General features: G+C 42.4%; 1 protein-coding gene across 2 annotated transcripts in view; it reads left to right on the plus strand.

The window, feature by feature from the left end:
• Positions 1–110: 110 nt before the first annotated feature.
• Positions 111–26,865, plus strand: part of LOC107202064 (gamma-aminobutyric acid receptor subunit rho-2) — a 36,812-nt gene continuing 10,057 nt past the window's right edge. The window contains exons 1-5 of one of the 2 annotated variants that reach the window (XM_015622310.3): positions 111–2,112; positions 10,291–10,397; positions 18,989–19,056; positions 22,993–23,216; positions 26,541–26,623. In XM_015622310.3, the coding sequence (XP_015477796.1) occupies positions 1,925–2,112; positions 10,291–10,397; positions 18,989–19,056; positions 22,993–23,216; positions 26,541–26,623 (670 nt within the window). In that variant the 5' untranslated portion in view covers positions 111–1,924. Of the gene's footprint in view, positions 2,113–10,274; positions 10,398–18,988; positions 19,057–22,992; positions 23,217–26,540; positions 26,624–26,865 lie in introns of those variants that run through there. The other variant, XM_033512879.1, reaches the window with a different exon arrangement.

Raw genomic sequence — 26,865 nt, forward strand, 5'->3', positions numbered from 1 at the left:
AGATGGCAGTTTGTTTCTTGTTTGTCTGAGCATTTTTCTGGTTGATAGTGTTTTTGTTATGGAGTTTCTTTTGGTTGGTTGATTTTCTTCTTTTTTTATTTTTTTTTTGGGGGGGGGGGTTCAATGTGTTCTTTTTTGTTGTTTTCTATTTTTAACCTAAAATCAATATTTTGGACCCAGTGATCTACTTAATATAAGTCCCTGGTAATATTTATTAATACTATGAAAAGGCATATACAAGCAGTAGACCTACAATTGGCAGGGTTTTGAGAAGTTTCCTCTTTGTTTAAATCCTGAAGTAGAAGAAAGTGGGATAATATTCCCCTTGTATTGTTGTTCAAATTATTGTTCAGCATGTTTATTTCAAAGACAAGGAATTTTAGCTAGCTTTCATTTTGTTGCTATCAAACATAATAGCACTGACTTAAGTGAGATTCTCATCCTGTTTTTCAGCAAGTATTTATGAAGCTGCCTAGAGCTTTCCTAAATTTTGTCAACTATAGTAAACGTTACTGTTTTGCAACATTAAAGTAGCTATCACAACTTATAAAATAAGGAAAACCTATTTTGTGTATAAGGGAGATGTGTAAATTTAGAAGAAAACCAAAATCTGAGTCTTCTAGCATTTCTCTGTATTGTTGCAGATATATTCTTGTTTGCAGATATAAGGGAAAAAAGGTGAAAAAAATAACTTTTGTAAGAAATTCAGAAAAAAGTAGTAGGTATTTGTTCAGCAGTTAGATTTTCTGCTGCAGACCAATTTGATGTCAATGTATTAACATCTTTTTACCTAATTTGTCTATTTCATTAGAAATTAAATAAAAACAAGCAAAAGGCAATACACAAAAAACCCACACCAAAACCCTAAAAAGCCTGTTCAGATCTTGTAGCCTCTAAAATAGAAGCACTGTTTCCTCGTTGGTTTGGTGCTTGAATCCATGTACATTCAAGTCCTGCAAACGTGGGCTCACAGAGGAGAGTTCTGGAAGAGGTCTGACCCACAAGACTGTTCTGCTGGGTTTTGAGTCACTTGCTCCTCTGGAGCCTTTGCTCTGAATGTGCTTTTCTTGTCCTGCAGAATCCCTGCTGTGCCAAGCAGACTTCTGCCCCCGTACGAGTAGCACACACCGGCTGTTGTTAGCGCAGCCCAGTGTTGCACGGAGAGGCCAAATCAGCATTGCCCTGTGACTGGGCTCTGAGGAAATGCGCCTTGAATGGGTTTTGGAGACAGCCTCTTTGTTGTGATTGAAGAAATAGCTGCTTTTATTTTTAGTTTTGATCTTTGATAAAAAGTTAAAATGCCTGATTATGCAAATTCCTTTTGGAAAAAAAAAATATTGGTGACTTGGTTTATGTAAAGGCAATTGCATGTATAGATTGGGAGCTACTGTTTTAATTTTCCTTTTAAGTTAGCAGTAAATAAAATCAGCTTTTTAAGAGGAAGTAGCTCATATTCTGTCTTCAACAACATGAAGAGCCAGACAGAAAATAAAACCTCAGCTGCCCTAAATCCGTTAAAATACATACATTTTACAATGAGATACATGTCTGAAACGCGGCACAGGCAGTTACCAGTTGAAAAAGATGCCGTACAGAGGATCAAAAAATGTAGAAAGCCTAATGAAAAGGGACAGCCTGGTTTTACAGTCTGGCAGGAGGATAGCACTGAGATTAGGGGATTGAGCAAAAAGCCGGCGTGCAGAATTGCGGGATTTTATATAATGGCTTTAGTAAGTATCCTTTAGGACCCAGTGGAAATGTTCAGTGAGGCAAACTTGGTGAGTAATGGCCAATCATTAAGTGGTGATGAGGGAAAAGCTCTGAACGTGAAGCCCCTGAGAGCTTGTCGAATGCATCACGCCGGGAACGCAGCATTTCTGCCGCTGATCGCTGACCAACGCCACACACCAGTAGAGTTGATTCAATGTTTAAGCCCGGGGGGACTTGTACTGCACGAGGTCACTGGAGTGCAGAGTGCCCGGCTCCCAGTTCCAGCAAGATGCCTTACTTTGCAAAACTCCTTTTATTAATCTTCTGCTTAGTTCTTCTTGTGGAAAGCAGAAAGCACAGGAGGAGGAGGTGGACGAGCCATCTGGATGTGCAGAGGGCAAGGTAAGGGTTACTAAACCATGTATGTATCTTTTCCTGCAGTGTTACAAATACATTACTGCAGGGATATAAAAACCCACTCCGTCAATGTCTTTGTGTGTATTGTGTGTGCAAACAGCTTTACAGATAATGTTTTTACAACAGCCTCTGGTAGTATAATCAGTTTTACGTGTAAGTGGACACTTCTGTTGCTAACCTTGACTAACTGTGACTGAGGCAGGTTTTGCAGAGAAGTTGACTACTTCGGTATGGATTATGGTAAAATTACTCTTAGCCATACATGCAAATTTCTGAGGGTATTCAGAGGAGTTTCAGTTAACAGAGATGTTCAAATGTGCGTACTGCTTTATGTTTCAGCACTGCTTTGGGGCAGGTTATTCACCTGTTTGCTGGAATGTCATATGTTTCTTATGTTCACTTGGAATTTCCCATTATGCTCTGACAATGTGTGATGGGGATGTTGGTTAGCACACATTGTGGTAATAGATAACAAACCCTGGAGTTAGCCAGGGATTGTAAAATTTATTTTTTTTTTAAGAAATACATGGAAGCTTTAAAAAATGTATTTTAAAGTTAAGTGAAAGCACAAGAATGAGTTAAAGGTCTTAGTAAAGTTTATTAGATTTACTGCTGCTGAGATTTGTCTAGAGGTTTACATTAGAAAAGATAATCTTCCAAACCTGCCAGACAGTCCAAAGTATGTTATCCTTTTTTGTGGTTATGTCATCCAGTGGCAATTATATCTTACAAGACTATTCATTGTTTGAAGGGCTCAAAAATAAAATTGGGTTAATCCATCTTATTAAATGGTTTCACTATGGCTGTAAACCCTCAAATTTTCATTTATTTTTGTGGACTTCTTGGTTTATCACTGAGTACTTTTATAGGGAGTGTTGTTACTTGAATGTTTTGAAAAGAAATGTGATGTAATTGGAAGCAAAGGAAACAAAATATGTTACCAGCTTTACACTACTTATTGAAAAAATACAGTGGCATATGCTTTTGGTGACGTAAATGTTAAAAAGCTGAAGCAGCCAGGGCCTGATCCTGAAATCCTAAAGTCAACTGAAGTTTTACCACTGCTGTTCACAGAATCTCAATTATTGAATGAGATCTTTCACTGAACTCCAAGTCTATATTCCAAGGAGGAGTAGTGGGGAATTGAACAGTAGCATTTCCTTGCAAACGTTTCTGTGTAGTAAAGATGGTGTGCTTTGAAGTAATAAAATAGTGTAAATCCCGCTTTAAATATCAATTTGCCCTGAAGTAGAGCTATTCCTGCTTTAAAAGTTTTGTACTTTATTTGAACTTGGAGAAAAGAAATTAAAATTTCTACAGTGCTGATATTTTTATGCTAAAATTATTTTTATAAATACACTATAAAGAATAACAATATTATATCATATTCTGTAGTGTAGTAATTTAAATGAACAATTTTCCATCTAGGTAGGATCTGAGGAACTATATGCCCTATATATGTATATGTATGTATATATGTGTGTGTGTATATATACACACACATATAATACCTATGAAATGTAGTTATTTAAAATTTTATAAAATCAGGTTTCAGGGATTGCCAAATGAGAATGACATTTTAAATGCAGAGAATTCCGCAATGTTGCAACAAAAATAAGTGTATGGAGCAGTGTTGTTAATATTTTTATTTTCATACTCAATTATATTTCAATTTTTATATTTCAGTATTCGGTTATATTTATTTTAAATTTTGTATTCATTATCAATTACATATACAAAATTTAGTTGTCTCTAAAACAAGAATGAATAGTGGACTATTCTAGTGAAAGGAAACTAAAACTAATTCCTAATCGGGTTTACTAATCATGTAAGAGAAATTTAAAAAATGATCTTTTAAATAATTTCATCACATTTTCTGCTTAGTGTATCTCTTGCTGACTTACCATAAGAAACAGAGTAAATGTTTCAGTAAACTCTGCTTATTCAAGAAATTTTTTCCCTATATTTGGGAATCTACAGTTGGTAAGTTTGATATTTTGTGTCTACTTAGGTGATAAATCAGCCTGATCTAAAGATCTTTATATTGACTTGCAAGAATATATCTTGGGTTGTGCAGGTTCAGAACACCTTCAGTGCTGCAGTTTCTTACTTGGGCATTGCACAGAGGTTCCCGTGGTGCAGAGGTCCTTCCCCACGGAGCTCTGGCTGCTTGGGCTGGTCCTGCGGGTTCTGGGACAGCTCTCTGCCACCATTCTGTGGAGAAGTTGTTGAGCCTGTGCCTAAGTGGGAATGGAACATGGGGAAAGTCAGATGAGGAAGCCAAATTAAGAATTGCCAGGTTAAGGGATGCCTGTGCATCTTTAATTACTCCCAGTTGTTTGTGTTTAATACATTGTAACGTGTTATTTTTTCGATGACCGATGCCTCGCTCAGCATGCTGAATGGATAATCCTTGCTTGATTAGAAACTGCCTTGCATTTAATTTTCTCTTACTCTGGCATCCCCCCCTCACTGATAACACATCTCTCCTCCTACAGATTGAGGTATAACATAAAAAAACAACTGCCCGTGTGCATCACTGCCCTGGCTGTTGTCTGAGTCTGCTTCATGTTATGCTCTGGAGAGCTCAGGCTCTGCGTAGGAAATTGGTGTGTGTGCTCATCGAGTAGCAGCTCCTGCCTTTATACTTTGACAGTAGTTTTTCACATTTTCCATGGTGTACAGTCCTGGCCACTTACATTAAGAAACTGTTTAAAGGATATCAGTGATACTTGTTTGTATGAAGTTGAGGGTGTTCTTGCTGATGTGCAAGATGTACAAACGGTGAATGAAACCAAGGGCTCTAGAACTGTAACAACATTGTTGGTTAAAAAACTTTGCATTTCATTTTGTTTGGAGAATTCAAGTGATTACTTAATCACGAAGTAAAACCTTTTGTTGGAGTAGCCTGGGTAACTGCTGGGCAGGGCTTGTTTGCCCCAGCCTTACCTGCACACCAGAGAATAAATTTACACAGAGGAAGAGGAGCCTGGTGCCGAAGGAAACAGTGTAAATGTGGAAGGGTGCAGGTGTGTCTGGGTATATGTCAGATGGTCTGTGCTGCTATGTTGATTGCTGGGATTTTGCAGAGAGCTGTGCACACAGTTTGGGCTTGTGCTGCCAGGGCAGGTCAGACTTGCTGTGGGTAGTACTGGCTGTACAATGTGTGTAGCTGTGCTTGGACCTTTCTCAGAGTATCAGCCTTATCCCAAGTGCCAGGCACGTGCTGCTGGCATGTCTAGCACTGAGTTTTTGAAATAGTTTTGGGTACTCTTCAGTAGCTCAGCAGTGGCTGCCTCTCAGAAATGGTAAACAAATGCTGGCAACCCAGCTAGATTATCCAGTTGGACAGAATTTCCAAAAGACAAAAAGAAACTCTGAAAATCAGTGGTTTTGTTAATATTTACTGCTCTATAAAAATTGCTGATTATGCTTCTGGTAATGTTTATTGCTCTGCATAATTGAGAACTCAGGAGACATTTACCATCTCTGTTGTGCCTGTGAATGCCATGTTTCCAGTGGCCTGTGCCCACCCGACTCTGAGTCTGCCTGTTCCTCTCTCATACCAGCCATGTCAAGCCTCGTGCTTCAAAAACAGAAAAACTGCCTTTGATATAGAAGTGGTGTTGGGCTGTCCTTAACTAAAGCTTGTTCCTGCCAAGGTTTTGGGAAGTGATCTGTCCTTTGGAGAATCTTGTCAGAGATTCCATTTTCAGGGCATGCTACATGCCAGCCTTAGGTTGGGACCCAGAAGCAGAAGGCAACCACCAGGACACATCAGCACAAGGCTCAGCACAAGCTGTTTTTCCAAGCAGCATTCTACCAGAGCAAGTAGTCTGGTGATCCCTGCTGAAACTGCTGCTGCTGGCAGCAACTCTGTTGCCTTGTGGAGCTGCATTTTTTTCCCGTTTTTCAGCTGGATGCTGCAGACACATCCTCTAGCCCGTGGTACCTCCCAGCCCTCACAGACCCCCTTTGCCCTATGGTGTTTGCTCAAAAAATTTGGAGTTTGTTACTGCTTCAGTGATTGAAATGTGATAGCCATTTTTACAGGTGTAAGGCTGGGCTGGAGCTCAAGTTCAGGGCACTGCTGATGCTCTGGTGCAGGGTTTGATGTCTCCTGAGGCTTTTTTCCCAACACTGCAGCATCAGCCGGGGTGAAAGAGCTATGTGAAACAAAAGCGGGGAGAGAACGTGAATGACAGCAGTGATTGTACACGCCCTTTGAGTTTGTGTCCATCCTTTTCCAGAGTCAGATTTAGTTTTTCTAGAAATCTGGCAGGGAAAGTCACTTTCCTTTCCTTCCTGCTCCTAGCATAAACCCACAGATGAGTAAGTGTGAAACATGTTACATCCAGAGGTAGGGCAACAGACTACCTCTTCCCTGAGGTTCTGGAAGCAGCAGAGACTGGTGTGGCCACCCAACCCGAGACAGACCTATCTTGTGAAGATGCCAGGCCCTCCTGGAAAACTGAGGCTCCTAAAGCACTTGAAATGGAGGCTGTGACAGGTGTTGGAAAGAAACCACCAAAATCAAGGATCTTGATGTTCCCAGATTGTCAGAAATTTCTGAACCATATCTGAGCCCACATGATCCATGCATATTAAATTTAAACATACACTCATAACATAACAAATTTTGAATTCTTATCTAGGAGCTAGCTAATTGTTATGACAGTCATAAACTGTTCTTGTACTTTCTCTTTTTAATTTAGCTTCTACAGCTGTGTGTTGCAGCAGTCACATGCTTTGGTGGCTAGAAAAACAGGTCTTGTACCTTCCTTGGTGCTGGGTTTACACAGTGTGTGTCTTCTCCAGCTTGCTGTGGCTGCTACACAAATGAAATGATCTCTTCACCTAATGCATTTTTTGGATTCTTTTTTTTTCCCCCTCAGGGAATATAATGAAGAGTGGTAAGATTTTTACTGATTTTTACTGTAGAAATGCTTCTCTACATCCCAGTATGTAATTGGAACCATGGCCCCATGACCATGAGGTACCATCTTGTGACCAAAATGCAACCTGTGTTCTCTGGGGAAAGGTGCAGAAAGCTGCCAGACTCTGGCTGCCAACAGCTGCACCATGATCAGGATGGAGACCATGTTTTGTTTCAGGCTGACCGCTTAGCCACTGCCCTGTATCCAACAGCACAAGGACTGTTCCCAATTAGAAAATTCTTTATCTTGCTCTGGAAAGGTCTGAATGTATGCATAGACATCTGCTCTTTTTTGAGTCCTGCTGAGCTGTTATCTGTAATTCCTCATGCCATCAAGAATTAATTTTCTTTGATATATTTGGCAATAGAAAAAGCAACCATTTTGTGCAATTGAGACAATTCTGAGTAAAAGTGACTGAAAAGAAAATATATTAAAAAAAAATAGTGCAATAATAGAGAAGATTTTACAGAAGCTCAGTGAGCTGTTGCCTTCTCTCCTCTTTAAAGAGAAACAATTCTTCACAGAAGTCAGATTTATCAAATTCATGCCCTTTGAATGAAAACTAAATAGTAATAAAATTCTATATGAAAAATGTGGCAAAAAAAGACAAAGGGAGATGGGTGGATTTAAATGAATAGTGGTGAATTGCAGAGAGTGCATAAAGCTGAAAGAAACCCTGACAAATCTATGATCAGAAATGCTAAAGATCATAAGTACATCAGGGAGGATTTATGAGATACTGGTGATCAGATTGTCGGTAAAGGCACCCTGCGGGCAGCAGTGTTCAGAGCACCCCTCAGCTCTGCCAGAGCTCTGGCAGCTGGTGTCACCTTTGCTGCAGGGAATGAGATGCTCCCTATGCCAAACAGCAGTGGGGCTGCCATGGGGTACCTGCCAGAGTGGGGCAAAAGATACAGCACAGCTGATGTCAAACACTGTTATAAAGGTTTATTTTTTTTTTCAAACAAACTTGGTCTTGAATTGGATTAAATAGACAAAAGTAGCAATAAATTTTAAAAGCTGTGTAGACTTCCTGTCATCAAAAATGTCAATACAATAAACTTTGTAAAAGGATTTAAATTGATTAAAAAGGGACTGTCAGAGCTCTTTCTGTAAAATCTGAATTGGCCATCATAATACCTGAAGGATTGGGCATGAGCTGATGATTAAACGATGGTTATTAAATGCAACCCCTGGCTCAGGATGTGCCTGAAAACCTCTTTTCTTTCTAAGACAGTGTCCGTGTCTCCAGCCAGCCCTCTGAAGCCTCTGCAGCCACAGACTGTTTTCAGCAGCTCTCCTGTGTGCTGTTTGCTGTTTGATGATTTTTAAGGAATTGATCAAAATGTAGCATTTCAGCGAGGCTGAGCCATTGATTTACAAGATAATACTGCCAGGGTTTTCCATACTAATTCCTTGTACAATGTGCAATCCAATGTTTTATTGGATTTTTAATTAGACATTTTACCACCTTCTTTGAGGAGAGACACTTGATTGAACATTCACTGGTACTTTGGCTTTCCCATGATAATTAAAGTTAAGCAGACACAGGAAGATCCTTTTTCTGGGCTTCCAGCTTTTCAGGCACAGAGGCTGTGCAGCGGACGGTGAGGTGGAGCACTTCGGCAGCAGCCCTGACTTTGCAGCACAACAAAGCTTCCCCCCTGCAGCAAGCAGTTAAAAGCTAAACTTTTGCCTCCAATCATTCCCATTAGTGGTTGTGCTCGGTTTTACACCCCTGCTTTTAGGTAACCATTAAAGCAGCCTCGTAGGGAGGGCACTTGCTCTGGCTGGCTCTTTCTCACAGCCGGCAGGGAAAGAAGCTCTGACATCCCAAGTGAAACAGGAGCCCAAAATAATCTGAGGGAGATCCAACTTTTCCTATGTAGTATGTGCCCTGGAGTACAAGGGGTTATATTCCTTCAAAACATCTATTTGATACAGTTGTTTTTAATTTCTTTGCTTCCTTTTTACCTCGTTATTGTAAAGAAATGAGTTATTTATGTTAGCAGCAGCTATCAACACCATTTAGGCTTCATCATTTCTTTCTTGAAATGAGAGCTCCGATGGGAAACTTTCCTTCTGATTTGTGCTTTATGCTCCCTTTGGCTCATACTTATCATGCTTTATATTTGAAGGGAGCTAAGAACATCCCTTTCCAAACCCCAACTTACAAGTGGGGTGATTGTTTTGTAGGTTCTGAATTCTTTACCAAGACTTTAAGCCTAAGTCTCATTATTTTTCCTCCAAGATTTTCTGTTCTTTATTTTCAGTAATATTTCTTCCATACAGGAAAAGGAACCTGCACCTTTTGTATAAAATTCTTTCTATTTATCATAATTATTTTTAGTAAGTTACTGGAAACAGGCTAATTGCAGCAGTACTTACAACGTTGTCAGCTCTTACGTCCAGAGCAAAGGGATTGAAGAACCTTAATGGTCCAAGTTTTCCGTTTGCACCACTGGAGAAGAGTCAGGGATGCTGATCTGGATTTTCTTCCAGAAGTGCATGCAGTTTGTTTGTCTGCTGGTTAGTTATCCTGCACTTTTCTCAGAGGGTTGTTGTCATCCTTGTTCCACTGTAATCATATAATATCTCAAACAAAATGTTAGAATTTTTCCTACCTTGATGTTCAGAAAAGTGAGGGACTGAAGGCTTCTTTAGACAAAACTCCTCTCTTCCTGCTGTTGTGGGGAGGAATGGGTGGTTTTGTTGCTGCTGAAAGCCAGAAGACCCTCTGTCCACACAAACTGCTGGCACTGAATCAGTGAAGTTCATGGGGCAGTTTCCAAGTAGTGTATGACATTGCGTGACCAGCATTGAAAAGAGCTTTTTCATGACAGTGTTTCCTTGGTACCTGGCCAAATCCTGGCCAGGTAACGTGGGGCAGCCAGCTGCTTCTTCTGCTTTCAGCTGCGGCACTGCTGCATCCAGCTCCGCTGGGAGATGCTGTGCACCCCACCCTGGGAGCCGGGGTGTCTGGGGCACAGGGAGCACTGTGTCCTTGGAGGGGGGCAGAGGAAGCAGGGCTGCCTGTGGGGCACAAAGGTCTGGGTTAATGCTGTGGAAAGGCAGCACTGGGTCTATGTTTTGGTGCTGGCAGTCTCCCCACAGTCCCTGGGATTGTGCCTGCAAAGCTGCTGCTCCTGAGGCTCCGAAATCAGGCTGGCAGTTGTGGCACTTGGGCACAGAGACATCGGAACAATGCTATTGCTGTCTTTTGCAGTCACATCTTTAAGAAAAATCGTGACTTGACCAAAGCCTGGAAAGGAAAGACAGACCAGCTTCTCAGAGTCGATGAACATGACTTCACCATGCGGCCAGCCTTTGGAGGTGAGAATAAAATGATTCCCCTGACTTTGTGCTAATCTAATTAAGAATATTCTAATTATCCAATTAACAATCTAATTAAAAACCAAGCAAACAAACCTCTGTCCAGATGCATCAGTGTGAAGGAAAAAGACTCGGTGTGGGTTCAGAGAGGCCTCATGGTCATCCTCATTGCCCTCTGTGCATTTCTTACATTCCTTCCTGTTGCTGCAGTTTGCTCTGGTTTTGGCTGGCATTCCCCAGGGCTCAGGATGGGCCCTCCCAGTAAGTATTTCACTCTCTTGAGAAGAGGAACAAGCTGCAGGTTTTAATATTCACTTGTGGTTGTGAAGTTGCAATGAGCTTTTCAGCTGACATGATTAAATTGCAAAGTAAAGAACTCATTGGGTGGATAATAGCCTGTCATTACTAGGAGAAAATGGAATACTTTTGTCTAGAAAAAAACCTTGTCTCAAACTCATAAGCAAATAAAAGAGTGGGAGGGGAGACCTCTTCCAACTTCACTTGTGCCTTCAGTCACACCCAGATGCTTTCCTGACCTTTCTAGACTCACTACTACAGAGATAAGAGGATACCTGAACAAAAACTGCTGAAATAGCAGTATGGCGATCCCTCTTCTGATTACATCAATAACCAAATCCTTCCAGAGCTAAGGACAGAGTTTTCTGTAGTTTCCACTGAATGACTAATGCTGCACCCTTTGTCAGCTGGCCATCTGGGTTGAAGTGTTACCTCTCCCTGCCCAGTGGGACACACAAGTGTTGTGCCCTTTGCACCTGGTCCTAAGAACAGAGCTTCTCAGACCTGCCTGTTCCTGGTGTGGCTGAAAAGATGTTTCTTGCCCCTCAGTGCAGATATGCCGATCTGAGAGCACAGTGCTGACCCCTGCTCACAATTTATATACATATTTTCAAACTCCAGAGTTCAAAACCTGTCATCACCAGTGCTTCCTGCCTCCACAATGTTATTTACCAGCAACTTGCAGTCCAGTCTAAACACTCGAGGTAACTTTTTTGCTAATCAGTGATAAACTTGATATGCTACTCCTAGGGTTGAAGAGTTTGCCTTAAACTGCCCTCTGGGTGGAGCATAGGCAGATCTCCCTGGGGCTGTGTGGGAACACACTGAGCCCTGGGTGCAGCTGAGGCTCAGGGATGAGGTCTGGGAGCTGGCTCTGGGGGCACTGGGCTTCTTTATAAATCATCTGTAAAAGTGTGAATTCAACAAAATTCACATGCTTCCCTGAATCCCAGGTATGCCCTCCCCTACCATAATGTCAGAGGATGCTGTCTTAGGCTTTCTGATTTTTTTTCTTTTTTTTTTTCTTCTTTTAGCCAACCTCAATTTCTGGAGCTTGGCTGTTGACTTCTGAGTGCCTGATATAGACAAACTAGAGGTGCTGATCTCTGCAGCTGATCTGTCCTCTGGATAAAAGACCCACTGGTCTGATGGGTGGGATGATAGGGCTTCTGTGGGAGGATATTTGCACTCCCTACCTTGCCCCAGCTGGAGACAGATGGGGAGCCATGGTGATTTTTTAACTTTTTTCCCCCTAACTGGATGTATTTCAGGGCATCATGCCTATTCTTGGGGAAGGGGTTTTGTTCTGTTATGAGGTTTGGTGCCTAGTGGAAAAATACACTGTATTTCTGGTAACAGATCTGAATTTATCTATCCCCATCAGGGTCCTTGAAGAACACATTTGAGCACAGGTCCCACTGAACAGACACACATAATTATACAGTCACTCTTCTAGTGTTAATGGAACTGCATTTTAATCTCTCTTTTGCCTTGTTTTTCCCATGCTGCCTCCCATTACAGCATCAAGATTCTTCTAGAGCCAAAATTTGGAATAATGTTTATAAAACCAAGAAATACCCTAAGAGCCTTTGCTGAGAAGGTTCATTTTTTTATAAAGGAAAAACATGATTTTTTTTTTTTAAATTCTTGCTTAAAACCTCCTTAACTTGCAGAGATTCTTGGGACAAAGGTGTGGAACTACCAAAGTGGTGCTGAAATTGCATGTGATGAGGAGCAAAGCATGGAAACAGCTTTGCTGAGGCTCCAGCCTTGGGAAGCCTGACTCAGAGGCACGGAGATAGCGGGTGCTACAGGTTCTTGCTCAGCTGCAGAATTGCACGGTGTGTTTTCAGTGACAGATGATAAGCCTAATGGAAAAAAACATAAAGGAAAGGGAACAAAAGTCTGGTAAGATGTGATCCTCATAGTTTTGTCTGTAATGTTATCCGTCAGGCAGTCACAGTGATTTGCTATGCACCATGAGTCCTTCCAGCTTCTGCTGTGGCAGTGTCAGTCAAACTGATGTGGTCTGACCTGTGGAGGATAAAAAGGCTTTTGTACTGCAGAAATGGAGAAGAGGAGCCTGTGTGATTCACGTGACTCTAACTGGTTGCTGCCCTACGACCCCCTCTGCTCTAACTGAGATTCCAGCTCTATGGCATTGCATCAGGCCTGTGATGTTACCTTGCGGGTGGGAAAGGCACCTCACTTCTGCAAAATTAAAATAATACCACAAGTAAGTTGTGGGTGGCATTAAGACTTAAAGAAACTCAGTACTGTTGATGGTTCCCAAGTTTGGTGGGCCAGCCTGCAACTCCACCTTAAGCTGAAAAGGGGACAGGGTATGAGCTGTTTTATGGTGGCCACGGTGACTCTTGCTGGTCTGCAGAGGACAGTCAGCAAGCTGCCAGCCCAACACAGCTGTGACCAAAGGGCAGAGCAGGCTGGGGTTATGCAAGGTGAAATGAAAAAAAAAACCAGCAATATTAGAGAAAGGTGAAGGGTTTTGCAAGAAAAAGTATCTTTGTAAAGAGCAAGTGAGCAAACAAATGTTGTATAAGTTCTGTTATTAACAGCCCAGTAAGCATGGCTGTCTTGCCTGTCCTCAGCCCATTAGAGACAGGCAATTTGGTACAGAGGCAATGACAATTTTTTTTTGCTCTGCTGATGGTCAAAGAGCCTCCATAAGCTAAAAGAGACTGCGGGGTTTTTGACCCTTAGGGAGTTATCTCCATGTCAGTGACCTTGTTCTAGCTAGCAGATGTTCAGGTATTATTTACTATTATTAATATTTAAAGATTATGTAAATGTTTGTTTTGCTGCCTTCCTTAAACACCCATTTTAAGCATTTCATTTATGACATCTCATATTTTACAGGGAGCCTGTGAATAAGCAGCTTTAGTTGATACTTAAAATAGCTGTATCTTCTTTATTGAGGACCAGCCTAATGCTTTATTTTTATTATATTTGCTCATAGCCGAGTAGCCTAACATCAGCTGGTCCTTGCTGCCCTTTCTGGGCAGTGCTTTTGCCAGGATGGATGAAGAGTGGGATGAATAAAGCACGAGTAGTTCACTGAGTGTCAGTGACAAGGGCTGGAACAGAACTTGCATCTCTGCTGGTGAGCAACCGTCTGTGAGATGCAGAGGGATGAAGCCCTGCAGTCATGGGGCAGGTGATGAGCATGTCCTGATGCTGGCTGCCTGGGAGCTGTCCATACCTAAGAGGTCCCAGTAATTTTTAAATACATTCATTACAAAGTAAATAAACACACACACACAAATAAGCTGTTTTGCATCTTGCAGACATGGGATCTCTTACAGACGTTTGCAGTCTCTCTGGGTGTGTACAAGATACCTGTCAGTAAAGAAATCTCAAACCTACTCGTTTCCCATGTCAATATTTTTATCTCAGGGCCTTCATCTGCCTCCCTCCTTCAAAGATGTATGAGTGGACACTGTCTCAGAGAGAAACAACAAGCCTTTGAAAGCACTGCCAAAGAGAAAAATTAAGGAGACATCACAAAGTTCTATGCTCCAAGCTGGAGTGGAAAATTGACTCCAGGCATCTTCATGGTAGCACACTGTTCCCTATCTTCTAAAGCCTGATGCAGTGTTCAGAAATAAAAGCCATGTTTGTGCCCAGTTCTGACTGGGAACTGACTCACATTTTGAAGCTTTCATGCTGCTCATTAGTTAGTGTTTTTAGGTGTGGAGACACACTGGGATGTAACCAGCTTTAATGTTGGGCTCCTTCTGAAGTCATTCCTGCATGGGACTTGTGGAAACCTCCTGGGTTCCCTGCAGTGGTTAGCCCGAGGCCAGACATCCCATTCAATCTGGGGAAGTTTGATACTCAAACTGGAGTTTTTGCAATATGAAACAAGCCACAAAGTCTTCTTTGCATCAGAACCAACCCAAAATTCCATTAATTTGGCTGATACTTTTCAGAGACTCTGAAGTGTGATCTGAAAAACTCTGCTGGACTGCAGGCTCTGAGAAAAGCAGCACTGCTTCCTTTTATCAGCTATATCCCCAGCTTTCACATGGATCCATTTAGCCTCTTCTCCAGCAGTGAACATCCTAGAGAGGAGCCCGAGCTTTGAGATCTCTCCAGTGTTAAAGTGGTCAAGTCTTTCATTGCTTATAATTTTCTAGGACAATCCTTCTATATTTCCTCTTTCTGAGAAAAAGGTGAATATTGATAAAATACTGTTTATGACAAAGAAAAACTGGTTGATGAGGGCTTTTTTGCATCTAATGCTGTAATCAAAGTTAATTATTCTGTCTACCAGTTCAGTTTGTCATATACTGTCTGAGCTGTCCTTGTTCCTTTACATTCACACTCTCATCATACTCTGCTCCCTCTCAATACAGAGGGTTTTTTTCTTCTTGCTCATCCCTAGTGGCATTTGATGAGGAATTTGGCAAAACACCCTGAGCCTCTGTGGTTCAACTGTTCAGTTGCCAGAGGGACAGGATTAAAAGGCTAGCAGTTCCTAATTGACTCCATGGGTTTTTGAGATCAAAGATCTCCTGACATTTCTCTCTGAGTGACCAACAGCCATTTAATTCAATGGTATGTGCTGTAGCCAACATGACCTTCAAGGAAACCCAGGGTTTGTTTCTGTGGTTTAAAGAAGTCGTCTCTAGACAGGGCTTCTGCTTTGCTTCAGAAGCTGCATGCACTTTCAGTGTTGCCTGCATCAAGTACCTCTGCAAAACTGCATCTTACTGGAAGTTTTGCAGAGTGATGGGCTGAGTGAATATGCAACTCTCACTTATGCTTATTGCTGAGATCAGGACTTGGTGACCTTTTGATTTCTGTCACTACCTCACAGGCAGCAACATTTGCAATGCCCTCACTGGCCCTTCACTCACCTTTCCCTGCTCAGTCCAGCTTCTTGTGTAAACCTCCAAAGGTTCTTGGTGTCTCAATGTATCCTCATTCCCATTTGTGTGCTCTCCCATTGCCTCAGCCCCAGGTGCTGAATGAGGAGCAGGGAGAGGGAAAAAGCAGTGATTAATCCTGCTGACTGTAGTAGGAGTTTGCTCAAAAAAGGCAGAGTAAATATTTCTGCCAATAAATTTGCTTTACAGACTCATTTTTACATTTCTGTATTAAGCACTAAACATTTGAGTCCAGTGTTCAAGTAATTTCTCCCTCTCTCTATTACAATCACTTTTTTGTGATCATCTCCCAGATTTGTGATTAACTGCAGAAAAGACACCTAATCCAGCCTTGGACCTCTTCTCTCAAGGGCTTTCCAGACCATCCAGGTTAACATGCAACACCCTTTATTTTGGGTTTAATAAAGCTTCATGTTAGCTCCAGAGTGAACGTTAGACTTTGTTCTTGCAATGAGATAGCTGCTGGTTATTGAGCACTGGATGCAGGAACATGAACAAAGTAAAGAACATGGACATAGTGTTTTATCTTCAAGAGCAGATAGGGAAGGAATAGTAGAGCAGGACAGATACCACTTGGCAGTGTTCTTATGTTTATGGGTTTGTTTTTTAGTTGTTTGTTGTTATTTTTTGGTTTTTCTTGAATCTGTGATTAGTGTTCAGAGAAGCATAGAAATTGCAGCAGTAAATAGACTTTGAGCAGGTGTTGATTTCCTGAACCAAAGCTAAATTAAGGATTAGTACACAGAGAGTCTCTCTTGCAGTTGTGGGGGGCTGCCCAGCATGTGTTGGGCACACAGCCCTTGGCTTGTGCTGTTTCTCTGTTGATTGTACTGCACATCAAAATGTCTCTTGTCACCACAGATGCAGTGTTTTTTGCTACCTTGTTTAAAAAAAAAACAAAAACAAACAAAAAAATGTTTTACTGAGCAAGAGAAATGTCATAGAAAAATTCTTTCTCTTGGCTGCAAATGATTGCTGGCAATTTTTTTAAAGTATGCAGTGCAGAGCTGTGTATCTGAATGTGACATGTAGGAATTTCTAAGTATCTGGGAGTCATCTCAAAGTGCTGGGTTAGCCAAGTTTGAGCTTCATTGCTGGGGGCAGCAGTCACTTAAACTGGAATTGGTGGTTCTGAGGAGTCTGGTCCCGCTCTGCAGGGCTTGTTCAAGGGGTCTGTTCCCAGCACAGCTGCTGACAGACACCGTGGGCATAACAGGCTGGAGCTGTGCATGTGGGAAGGGGATAGTGTCACCATCAGTGTGCTCTGCTGTAATCAGGTGAGGCTGGTTTATCAAAGCCCTGACAAACCTGAACTGGGGCTGCTCAAAGCTTGTCTTGTGGGCATGAGGATCAGCCTTTCCCTACTGAGGCTGAGTTGGTGCTCCTTTCTCCTCCAGCAGAGGCAAACAGAAGGCTGTGTTCAAAAGCCCTGAGCATGTGTGGGAGCCTGTACATGCTGCTGCAGGTACAGGAGTGGGATGGAGAGCAACTTGCAAAAGTGTGCTACTCTCTCAGCAACATTTCTGCTCTCTGGTTAGACTTGTAGTGTATTCCAAACTTCAGTGTGGTCTCGAGGAAGATTCTACTCTAGCTAAATGTATGCATGCAGCAGGCTCTGCTGTTTGTGGTGCTGCAGATATGCGTCTGAGTCCACAAAGGAACTGAGGTGTGTGGACATGATTTCTGAACCTGAGAGAATTTCAAGCTCTCACGAGCTGATTGTTCCCAGGAGAAAGTCTTTTGGGAACTGTTTGCTCTCAAGGATTGTTTGTGTAAATCAGGTTTTACCTTCCCAAAACAAGACACAGATGTTCTGAGAGTGTTTTCTCTCTTGTCCCATCAGTGGGATGAAAGAAGTGTTGTTCCTTCTAGCTATCAGGGTAACCTGACTATATTCACAGTATTCCTTGTACCACAGGGTACCCTGGATTGGAACACCTTATATTAAGGTTGTAAAACCCCAAAATAAAAGCTTATCTGCCTCATGAAAAAACCTCTCTGGCTGTTGCAATTTCTCAGAACCTTCACTCTATACTTCATGTCCTCTAACAACAGAGGTGCATCTTATGTGTTGTCTGACTGCTAAACCAAGCTCAAAATCTAGGTACTAAAAGTCTTTACAAATCTTCATGGAGGCAACTATGGTCTTTGGAAAATTAATTTCTGCTGGAGAAGTCTCAGACATGTCTGCAGAGCTTCTGCTTCCCTTGGCATGGTTTGTCTCAGTGCTTGGGCTGGAGGCACCCCTGGCTGGGGTTGTCAGCATGAACTCTTGAGTCCCACTGCCAGACGCACTGAGAGCACCAGGCAGCACTGGATCCACCTGGACTGCTCCTCAGCAGCTCCTGCTGAGCTACCCTGCTGGCAGCTTGGTGCGCTTGTCTCAGTAGGCACTTAGCACCAGAATTTGGGAAAAGCTGCGTGAGGGCACACTGCGGGGCGTCGCCCTGAAAACTAAACCATCTGATCTTGTATTCATAGTTTTAGTTACTTTCCCAGGAAAGTGACTATAGCATAAGGTATTTACACATTCCTTCTAAGAAACATCTTTTGATGGATGTTCCACATGACCAGTGTGATTGGGAAAGTGGTAACTTGATTGTTCAGTCCCTGGTAATTGTCAAAAATCTATAAATACTGGAGTCAGAGAATAAAGTTACTTCTTTGTCCTGTCATACCACTGAGATGTGCTAGTGTGAATCATTTTGTATCCTTTAGTGACAGTGGGGATCTTAAGTCATCTGAGCAGGTGCTGGTCATTAATGTGAATTTTTGTAAATAATGTAAAGTGACGTTTTGGTGCTGGGTTTCTAGTAATAGAGGAGTGTGCATTCATTATGGGATGTTCTCTGCTTATTTACTCTTTGTGAACTCTCTGGTTGCTAATTTTAAAACTACTGTGGAAAACTAGCAATATCATCAGTGAGTGACATGAGTCAAAATGATGATGGGCTCTTGAGAGATTAATGTGGCTTGTCTTGTTGGTAAAAAATGAGAAACATCCAAAGAAAAGATCATTTCTTGCCATGTCTTCATCTTGGTCCCAAGTCCTTGGAGCTAAATTTGTTCATAAAGGCCTAAAATTTAAGATGGGATGGTTCAGTTTTTAAAAACATAGGCAAATGTTTCATCCAAACTCTGGATTAACTGGCAAGGGCTCAACATTGCAGGATATGTATGCCAAGGAGAAGATAATTCAGTGTTTCAAAATGGCCCTTACATGGTTATTCACTAACTCTTTCCTCAGCCCCCTCCTGAAGAACCATTGACTAAAATGTACAACATAAGTTCAGAAATGTTTGCATGTCACCTTAGAAGTGCAAATTAAATGCAGATGATATGAAAGAACATTTATTTACATATCTAAAACTCATTCTCTTCCAGGCCCTGCGATTCCTGTTGGAGTGGATGTGCAAGTTGAAAGCTTGGACAGTATTTCTGAGGTTGACATGGTATGTAATCCTCTTCTAAGCCTCAGTTACTTCTGATCATAAAAAGACCTTCTGACTTGAAACCTGTGGGCTTGTAATTATTGGTCAGATGAAAGTAATAGCAGCACCTCTGAAATTCAAAGAGGCTGATAATCAGAACCAAAGACTTGATAAAACCAGGTGATCAAAGCCTTACCTCTCTACCTCCAGATAAAGATTAAAAGCCTGAAGAGAAAAGGAACCTTGAATGGGAGAATAATCAGTACCGTGAAAGATCTATCAAAACTGAAAATATAAGCAGCTGCATAGGAAGGTTTGAAGCTATATGATAAAATTCACATAAGCTGTGCTTGCTGCAGGAGTTTTCCTCCTTAGGGAACCATTCAATTCACATGAGTGCTCACACACACTTCACTGTTTTGTTTTGGGCTGTTTCATGATGATTTTTTTTTTAATTGTAAGAAATGGAATAAAAACACTTGAAAGAGAAGTGGAAAGGGGAACACAGAGGAAAAGAGGAAGCTTCTGGGCTCCTTCCTCTTTCTGCCTTTTCCTCCCTATTCTTGTTCACCTTTTGTGGTCTAGACAAAACATAAATACAAAGGAAGAGCTTTAGGTTGAGTGGTTTTTAATATGGTGCAATTATATCTTCATCCCATTTTGGAGGGGTCGGTTTAGATGACCTTTAAAGGTCCTTTCCAAGCCAAACTATTGTATGTTCTGTGATTAAAACCAGGTGGCTTTCCTGCCTGGATATTGAAAGAGAGGGTTAGGGGTATGCATGCAGTGAGGTGTGTGGGAGGGAGCTGTCAGCCAGGGGGAAAACTGAGGCTCTAATATATCAAGATAATGCCAGAGCAGCAAAGAGCCCTAATTAGTGCAAGTAAATAACTCACAGTGCTTTCTGTCAGGATTCAACAAAAATCTTGCCTGTCAAAAGCCTTTGAGGTCAGTTCTCTCCCTTGGTTGTTGATAGTTCCTATTTTCCCAGCTCATGACAAGTACCTTCTACAGCAGTTGCTGGAATATATTTGGGGTGGAAGAACATTCTCTCCAGGTCAGTCTGAGTTAGGCTGGTGTGTTTTTCCAATAGACTGTCCCAGTATGGGTTTGCAGGGGAGGGAGTGGGCAGTAAGCTCTCTGCATGGCCAGGGGACCAGGGCTGGCTGTGTCTGCAGCAGGGTTCCCTCCTTGTCTCCCCATTGCAGGCAGGACTTGTTTCAAACTGCTCTGAAGTGGCCCTGAAAATCACTAGGTAAGGGCAGTCCTTACCTATCACTGCTTGAGCAGGCACCTGGTGCCCCAAATAAGGACCGGACTGAAGCATCACCAGCCACAACCCACTGTGTCTGCAAGACTGTGCATGACAGTGAGAGCAGCCAGGGGCTGTTTAAAGCATGGAGGTTTAAAACTGATGCCTGTCTGGTTGACATGGAAGGGCTGCTGCTGTGTGCAGTGGCAGGACACTGTCTTGAGGCTGTCTGGAGCATGGAACAAACACAAAATATGCTGCCAAAACTGAGGTACTTGTGTAGACTCATTGGCTGTGCCTCTGGCAGGTACCATCATTTTCCCAATTTTCTTATTTGAAAACATTGTTTTCCAAGGGACTTTCCTATTTGTGAGTGCTGAAATAAACCCCTTTTCTTGCTTGTGAAGAAAGTGTGTGGTGGTCAGAAAGGAACAAGCAGTCAGCATACTGCCTCTTTTGAATCATGCCATGAAAAAGCCTCCTTAGGTTGGATTTTATACTTAGAAGCTGTTGTCAGCTGCTACTTTGTGTTTGCAGCATTTGGTTCACCGTGTTGGCTGTTTGAAGAGAGAAAGGGGCTGAAGGTGAAAGATGAGAAGCTCCTGTCTGTTAGGACAGGGACAGGGGTGGCCTGGAAAGCAGTGAGATCCTTCCTGTGCTGTGCCTTCAGACAGTCTTTTCCCCCTCCTCAATGGTGGCTGTAAGCAATGGCTGATGGTCCCCTGTTTCCCTGTGCCCAGAGGCAATTTGCAGCCACAGCATCAGGCTGCCTGGCTGTCCTGGTTTTGTCTGGGATAGAGCTAATTTTCTTCTTAGTAGCTGGTACAGTGCTGCTTTTGGATTTAGTATGAGAATGATACTGATAACACAGTGTTTTGTTTGTGGCTCAGCAGTGCTTACCCTGATCAAGGACTTTCAGTTCTTGTGCTCTGCCAGTGAGGAGGGACACAAGAAGCCAGGAGGGAGCATGGCCAGGACAGCTGACCTGAACTGGCCAAAGGGATATTCCACACTACAGAACATCATGTCCAGTGTATGAACTGGGGGGAGTAGGCTGGGAAGGGCTGATCACTGCTGGGGGACAGGCTGGCCATCTGTCAGCAGCTGTATTGCACATCACTTGTTTTTCTGGCGTTTTACTCCCTCTCACTTTTCATCTTCCTTTCCATTACTCTTCTTATTACTATTTATTTCAATTATTAAACTGTTTTTATCTCAACCCAACTTCTTCTGAGTCTACTCCCTATCCCATTGGCTGGAGGTGGCGGGAGAGAAGAGTGAGCAAGTGTCCATGTTGTACTGAGCTGCTGGCTGGAGTTAAACCATGAGAATGGTTCTCCTCTCCTGGAGCCCTATGTCCCTCTATCTCATGTCATGGCTAGGCAACTGGTAACCCTGAACAGCCAGGCTCTTCTTTACTCCTGTTTCTGACTTCTACCATAACATGCACTGACTCCTAAGAAAGCAGCAATTGTGCCTCTTTCTTAGTTTCCTTTTTCCCAGCTCTAATCAAACTGATGAGCTTGATGTCTGGCCCCTGAGGCTGACTCTTCTACTAGGTTGTAATCTAAGCTCTGCCAGCAGCAGTAGTTGCTGGAAGTGTTTCTTTGGGACTACAGGTGTAAGGAGAAGGTGGCCAGTGGCCAGTAGGGAGCAGGAGCTGGCAGCATTCCTGGGATGAGCAGTGAGGGAGGCTGGGACCAGTCTGATAATGTGGGGACCTGCAGGTGGGTGAAGAGAAGTGTCCCCCTGGCCAGTCTCTGCCATGGTCAGAGAGACAGCTGTCTTGCCAGCTCTGTACTGTGCCAGGCAGCAAGGTGAGGACTGGCACTAGAGCTTTCTTTGACAAATTAATGCAAAACCTACTGGCAATGTGAGGCTGTTCCGAGACAGCCTTTAGAAGCAGAGAGTCAGGGCAACTGATTGTCACTGTCACCAAACTGACTAGTTGTGGTTTGAGAAAATGGCTCCCACATGGCTAGGGAGAGACCTGGGCCTTTGTTGCTGCCTGCACAGGCTTGGCAGCTGCAGCTCCCATAATCACTTGCTTAATTGGGAATATAAAGAAAATAAGTGTATTTGATTGATCTCTCAGCATGAGAGTGGATTCAGCTCTAAAAGCAGCAGCTGCCAAGTTGGGATCAACAAACAGATGTTTTCCTTTATGTATTGAAGCTCCTATCCCATCAATAAGCCTAAAAGGGAACTTTATTTACACACTTACATGGTAGTATAAGTCTCCCCCTCACCTGACACAGTTCCCTCGCTTGGTTGCTGTTTGCAACAATTTAGTCCTTTTGGGTATAAATTGATTAGCGTATAGCCTGACCATTATTCTAACTTTCAGTTTTTCCTCTTGATCATCCTATTGCTACCATAGTCCTGTAAGGAAACTTTCCCAGAACTGAAGAATCACTTCTGCAGGGCATTGCTTCTCTTGGGGCAAATTTATATTCCCTTTGGGACTGAACATTACTGGGTACTGCAATAAATTCATTAGTTGGCTATGCTTTGTTTTGGCTGAAATTATTTTGTCAGGAAAATCTACTGACAGAGAGCATTGATCTAAGAAATAAGAAGGAGTTGAGAGTGGAGAGATCTCATCTATCTGGTGGGAGTGAGTTTTCTTTCTGTTGTGTCCTAGCTGTAGAGTGCAGCACTGACAGACCTCTCTTCCATTTTCGACTCTCTTTCCTTTTTTGCAGGATTTCACTATGACCTTGTACTTAAGGCACTACTGGAAGGATGAGCGTCTCTCATTTCCCAGCACCAACAACAAGAGCATGACCTTTGATGGCAGGCTGGTGAAGAAGATCTGGGTCCCTGATGTCTTCTTTGTGCATTCCAAGAGGTCCTTCATTCATGATACCACCACGGACAACATCATGCTGCGAGTGTTCCCCGATGGGCACGTCCTCTATAGCATGAGGTAACGGAGCAGCCCTGCTTCCCCTGAGCATCCCATGGCGTTTTGCTGCCAGTTTCGATCCAGGCTTGACTTTGGTGATCACCAGGATTGCTACTGCCAATCCTGCTACTCCCGCTGCTGATGCAGAACCCTGTTTCCAGAATGTCCAGTACAACGTACTTTGCAGGAAACTCTGAGAAACTATGCTGTGGGCAGTAACAGGATAATTTCATCCTGGGGGAAGCATGCCCCCAACTCTTTGCAGTCAGTGGAGAGCTTAGTCAAGCAGGACTGTTCATCCCAGGGTCAGTGTGTGATTAAACTGGAAGCTGCTGATATACCAGATGGTGACCTCTATAATTATCCTATTTTCCTTCTTGTTTGTCTAGAATATTTTTTTTAAGTTGCGGTGCTTTCCTGTTGATGTAAATGCTTAAGTTTACTGAAGCTGCAATGGCAGTATTAAAGACATCCTGGTTTTCTAGTAGATTTGTTGGCTGGAAGAATCCTGAGGGGTACCTGTCACGACCTGGAGGGTTATCCATCCTGTGGGTGTACACGGATCATGACTGTGGGTTTGCAGGATTCTGTAATACACAAGGACATGGAGGCTTAATCCTCTAAACTTCTCTACCTTATTACAGATTATCAAAAATACCACAAAAATCACCACTAGCAAGTAAACTGCCACAAAATCACCACTGGTAACTGTACCCGTGAATAATAAAGTACATATACTATGACTATGTATCATGCTGTTGCAAATTACAGTCAGCAATCACTAATTTAACATCCATCAATCAATCATGTGGCAACAGCCAATAGCTAACCAGGGTATTTATTGTTACAGGTCACTTTACATTGGTGGAGCAACTCATCCACAATATACCCTCAGGTACACTTAGGAGAGATTGCTTGCATGGGTACACAGTACTGGTATCAGGTGATACCACTATCAAGCGATCCAAATCATCCAACAGAGGGAAGGGCAGATGGAAACAGCCTCCAAAGTGGGCTCAGAGGGGACCAGTGAGACAGCAGAATCTCATTTCAGAGATGCTCTGAGTCATAGGGTGTGGAGTCAGCTAGGTGTCCTTGGTGGGTATCCAAGAGCTGGTAGAAAGTTCATGCACTGAATTCCACCTTCTAAGGAACAGAAAAGTATGTGCAGCATGGAAAGGTCTCAGAGGAAGGCTTCATTTTGGATAAAAATTTATGGCCTCCTTATATCCAGAGAGATAAGAGGGTGTAGGATGCCACCACTTCAAACAGGCAATAGATGCTGGTAATTTTTATTTTTCACCTGTGCCAGACAATAGATAATGATGTTTTCTGTTCTCTCAGACTTTTTTTTTTTTTATTTTCAAGATCATTTCCTACCTTTAGTGACAATAAAATGCCTGTTAAATCACTATTTTTTGGCAGTTATTGATTTTATTTCAGGATGTCTCCAGTTTCTAGGTGCCTTATCTGCATGTCAGAGGCCAGCTATGCTTCTCAAGGATTTGTCTTGTTCTCAGGCTGGCAAGCCTTTCTCTGTCCATATTTTTCATCAGACAGGTTTTTTTGCTCAGTAGTTTCCCCTAACCAGGCCACCTTTATGACTGTTCACATCAGCATCCCAGCAGATTTAATTTTGTTCAGAGGAATTAAAAAAGATAACTGGAGAAAAATACACTGCCAGAGGAGAAAAGTGCCCCCCAAAAATGGGCATTTCCCCAGGACAGAAAACATGGTCTCAGTGACCTTTGAATATTTTGTAGCCAAGGATTTCTGTTCTAGGGTCTTTCTGGAACTTATTCACTTCAGCTATGGTAAAATGATTTTCAAAAACTTGGGAAGGTTTTCTATTAAGTTTACTTCTGTGATCTGTTGAGGAGGTGATGTTACCCACAAGAGAGAAGTCTATGAGTTAACCACAGCTGATTTCACAAGAGTTAAATTGATAATTTCATATGTAAAATCAAAGGAGAAAGAAAATCTCCATGGCAGTTTGGCCTCATGGTGATTAGAACTCTCAGAATAATATCCAGCTGAAAAAGCATGGGTGTCCAGTGGTTCTGGGTATGCCCTCAGATATCTTGAGATGTTTGCATGGGATTGACACTGGACTGGGGAATATTTTATTCTTGTTTTGGGCCTTGGGCCTTCAAAGCCACCTGGACACTGCACTCTAACTGAGGAATATCATATTGATGAGCCGAGTTTCTGTTCTGTTCTGCCTCTGACTAACTCCACAGGTTGTGCTACAGCTCAGGTGACGCCAAGGAAACTTAAATGACACCAAGTTATACAATGCTGAAATGCTACACATAGTTAGGGGAGGTCATTGTTTCAGGATACCTTCTGGAGCATGTCCCCAAAAACATTCTTTAAATTTCACTCAAATAGCAAAACTTTGCTCTAGTTTATAGTCAAAATGAACAACATGTGCCTTTCAGGGGTGATGAGTGCGTAGGTCAGGGTAGGATTTGGATTGCAATCTCTGGAACAGAGGAAATGTTCTTTATAGACATCTGCAATGAATCTAGAAAATGGTCACAGCCAACGTAAGTTGGCCTCTGAAACGATGAGTCACAGCTCATTTTCCCCTCCTAAATCGGGAGCTCCACTGCAAATCCGTCTGCAAGAGAAAGCTCACTGACCCACTGGAAAATTTCTTATGTAACATTGTGCACAACTGGACTAGTTTAAAAACTGGAGCTCTGTTTGCTGCAGCTTTTTAGCTTAGACAAAAACCTAACAGAAGCAAATCTCACTTGCTGAAAACCGGCTGCACCCATTTTACAGCCCCTGCCCAAGAAATACACCCCTCAGATTAAAAGGGTTTATTGAGAGATGTAAGAAACTGCTTTTGCCTTAATAATATATGTACTGAAGGAATTTTGTGGCTTGCAATAAGAATGGCTTATTCCTCAGGCTTGGGTCATACTGGGGGTGACTGTGGAGAGAACTGAGTAATGGGGAAAATGTGTAAATCGTAATTAAACTGCACATAAGGGAATATACAAATGTAAATGGTGAAGTTACTTTACATCATAGTCTTGTAGGTGAATAGTTGGATATAAAACACGGTGGAAATATCTATACTGACATTAATGTAACAGTAACGTCCCAGATAGTGCTTCAGTTCCTTGATAGATATTAAAATTACATTTTTCTTTGGAGTTTCTGTGTAAAATCCATCTAGCTTGAATGTGGAGAAATGGTAAGTATTTTCCTGTGGATTTTTTGCTAACATCATGCAATATTTCTGGCTTAAAAGCTGCAGAATAATTATCTGTGATAACATTCTCTCTTGATGGCTTCTCATAGAAACCAGCTTTTCTGATTTTCGATTTCTAGGGTCACAGTGACAGCAATGTGCAACATGGACTTCAGTCACTTCCCCCTGGACTCTCAGACGTGTTCTCTGGAACTGGAAAGCTGTACGTTGTATCCGTGTTTCTAGCTAGATGTGCTCCATGGCTGGCTGCGCAAACATTTCACTGGACAGGTCTCAGAATACTGTCTTTGTTAGAGCCTGAAAAAATAGTTCATCAGAGTTACCAGGAGTCCTATTGACTCAGCAGTATTGTGCATCTAGTCCTTGTGCTGCAAGACCAGAATCTGCAAGGAAAACATCCTATTACACAATCCTGATCCTGCAAACACTGTGATCTGGGCTCAG

Source organism: Parus major, chromosome 3 (genome assembly GCF_001522545.3).
Source record: "Parus major isolate Abel chromosome 3, Parus_major1.1, whole genome shotgun sequence".
Classification (NCBI taxonomy): domain Eukaryota; kingdom Metazoa; phylum Chordata; class Aves; order Passeriformes; family Paridae; genus Parus; species Parus major.